The sequence below is a fragment of the Mus caroli genome, chromosome 11 (genome assembly GCF_900094665.2).
Source record: "Mus caroli chromosome 11, CAROLI_EIJ_v1.1, whole genome shotgun sequence".
NCBI lineage: Eukaryota > Metazoa > Chordata > Mammalia > Rodentia > Muridae > Mus > Mus caroli.
This window is the reverse complement of record NC_034580.1, coordinates 45,896,364-45,898,524: the sequence shown is the minus strand read 5'-3', so window position 1 is coordinate 45,898,524 and position 2,161 is coordinate 45,896,364. Positions and strand designations below refer to the sequence as shown.

Here is a 2,161-nt window from a genome sequence, read left to right as displayed (position 1 = left end):
TCTGTGTTGTGTGTGTGTGTGTGTGTGTGTGTGTGTGTGTGAGAGAGAGAGAGAGAGAGAGAGAGAGAGAGAGCTCCTAAAGAACCACATCCTGAGCTGTGATAGGTGATAAGACACAGGAAGAGGCACCTGAACAGCAATGTACTGTGACCTGTTGCAGCTTGGATCCTGGAATCGTGACACAGGATGATGAAGCAATGAAAAAAGGGCAGACACATGTAAAGGAGAGCTGGTATCAGGTAGAATGTGCGCACTCTGATGGAGGACACCTACTACCGCCGCACCCCAGAACCTCAGTGTGTTTATTATGCACTACATAGGGGCAGTGGTTACCTAATCTTCATAGGAGGTCTCTGTAGGTGAGCAGTCTCAGGCAGTTAACGTGCCAGAGGAGAAAGCTATAGTTGCTAACCTTTGCACACGCTGGTCACTCACTCACACTTGAATTCCCAAGGAAAGCTTTGCCCTCCCTATTGAGCCTTACCTACCTCTGCATGGAGTCCTCTACATGGCTGTCCCTGTGCCAACAAAACATGTTTACTCAGGGTTTCCTCTGATCCCTATAGCAATGAAGAAACCCTCACAATAGAGATGATCATTCTATAATTAATAGCCCATAGTTGTTAAGATCCAGGAAAACTAGTCTTTCTATTTAAGTCACCAGGACAACTGAGGCCTCTCAGGACTTAAAACTCTGAAGAGGATTCTTTGTAAGTCCTCTGAAGTCCCTGGTTCACTGTGGGAGCCTTGCCTCAGATGGACCTTTCCTCAGATAATTTCAAATATCTCCAAACTTCAAATGTTCTTGGCTATAAAGTAAATACTGTAAAAACCAGCCCTTTAAATACATAACAAATTGTTGCATTGGGGATAATAACCTCTTGTAAATTTCAGATTTAAAAGGGTAACTGGGATCATGTAGCACTAATTCCAGGAATGGTCACAGTGACCTGTAGACCTATATACATTGGTTTCTCTGTAAAGATGAACAGAGCATGATGTCTAGGAGTCCTCTCAGTTCTAAAGTTTTAGAATACTAAGATCGGAGAATTATCTTCCTCAGGGCTCCTTTAATGTCACGATTCCTCAGGCTGTAGATGAAGGGGTTGACCATGGGTGTTACTACTGTGAAGATGACGGTGGCCACTGTGTCCTGCACTGTGTATGTAGATGAAGGGTGCATATAGATGCCCAGGATCGCCCCATAGAAGAGGGAGACCACAGTGAGGTGAGACCCACACGTCGACAGGGCTTTCCTTATTCCATGGGCAGATTTTAACTTCAGAACCTTAGAGAAGATGTAGGCATAGGAAACAATAATGCATGTAAATGGAGTCAGAAATACCAATCCACCAATGGTGAAGACCATCAGGTCATTGATGAAGGTGTCAGAACAAGAGAGCTTCAGGATAGGGTAGGGGTCACAGAAGAAGTGGTGCACTGCATTGTGGGAACAGAAGGTGAGTCGAACCATGAGGAGAGTATGCAAGAGAGCATGCAGGTTTGTGATGACCCATGATATGGCCACCAGGAGGACACAGAGTCTGGGCCTCATCATCATGGTGTAGTGGAGAGGGTGACAGATGGCCACATAGCGGTCATAGGCCATCACACTCAGGAGGAAGCCATCCATATTGCTGAATGTGATGAAGAAATAGATCTGGGTCATACACCCCGTGTAAGAGATGGACTTGCTTCCCAACATGTGGTTCACCAATGCCTTGGGGACAATGACAGATGGAGCACTAATGTCGACACTGGAGAGGTTGGCCAAGAAGAAGTACATGGGTGTGTGGAGATGAGGGTCACAGCTGATGGCCAGGATGATGAGAAGGTTCCCAGAGATGGTGACCAAGTACATCCATAAGAACATCCCAAACACAACCTCTTCTTTCTCTGACTGTCTAGTGAGTCCCAAGAGGATAAATTCTGTGACAATTGTTTGATTGTCCCCATCCATGCCTGTGGAGAACAGTTTTGTTATGCAGTCAGATCATTCGCTAACATTTGAGCAAAAACATAAGATTTAAAATGGTTTAGTGATAGGTTGAGAACAAACTAAAACTAAATTGTCTCTTTTGTAATCTTAAACAAAATCCTGGTTAGTTTCATCACATTTCATTTATAAGTGAGTGTAGTTTTGTAAACTACTCCTGCTGGC

The 2,161-nt window shown here is 44.6% G+C and overlaps 1 protein-coding gene across 1 annotated transcript; it reads right to left on the bottom strand.

Annotated features, from left to right (window-relative positions):
- Nucleotides 1-1,036: 1,036 nt before the first annotated feature.
- LOC110305751 (olfactory receptor 1361-like) lies at nucleotides 1,037-1,960 on the bottom strand. The gene has a single exon (XM_021177837.1). The coding sequence runs from the start codon at nucleotides 1,958-1,960 to the stop codon at nucleotides 1,037-1,039; it is 924 nt and encodes a 307-aa protein (XP_021033496.1).
- Nucleotides 1,961-2,161: the final 201 nt, after the last annotated feature.

Bases quoted from the DNA above. Each gene is read 5' to 3' on its own strand.
- LOC110305751 (XM_021177837.1), bottom strand. From the start codon at position 1,960: ATGGATGGGGACAATCAAACAATTGTCACAGAATTTATCCTCTTGGGA.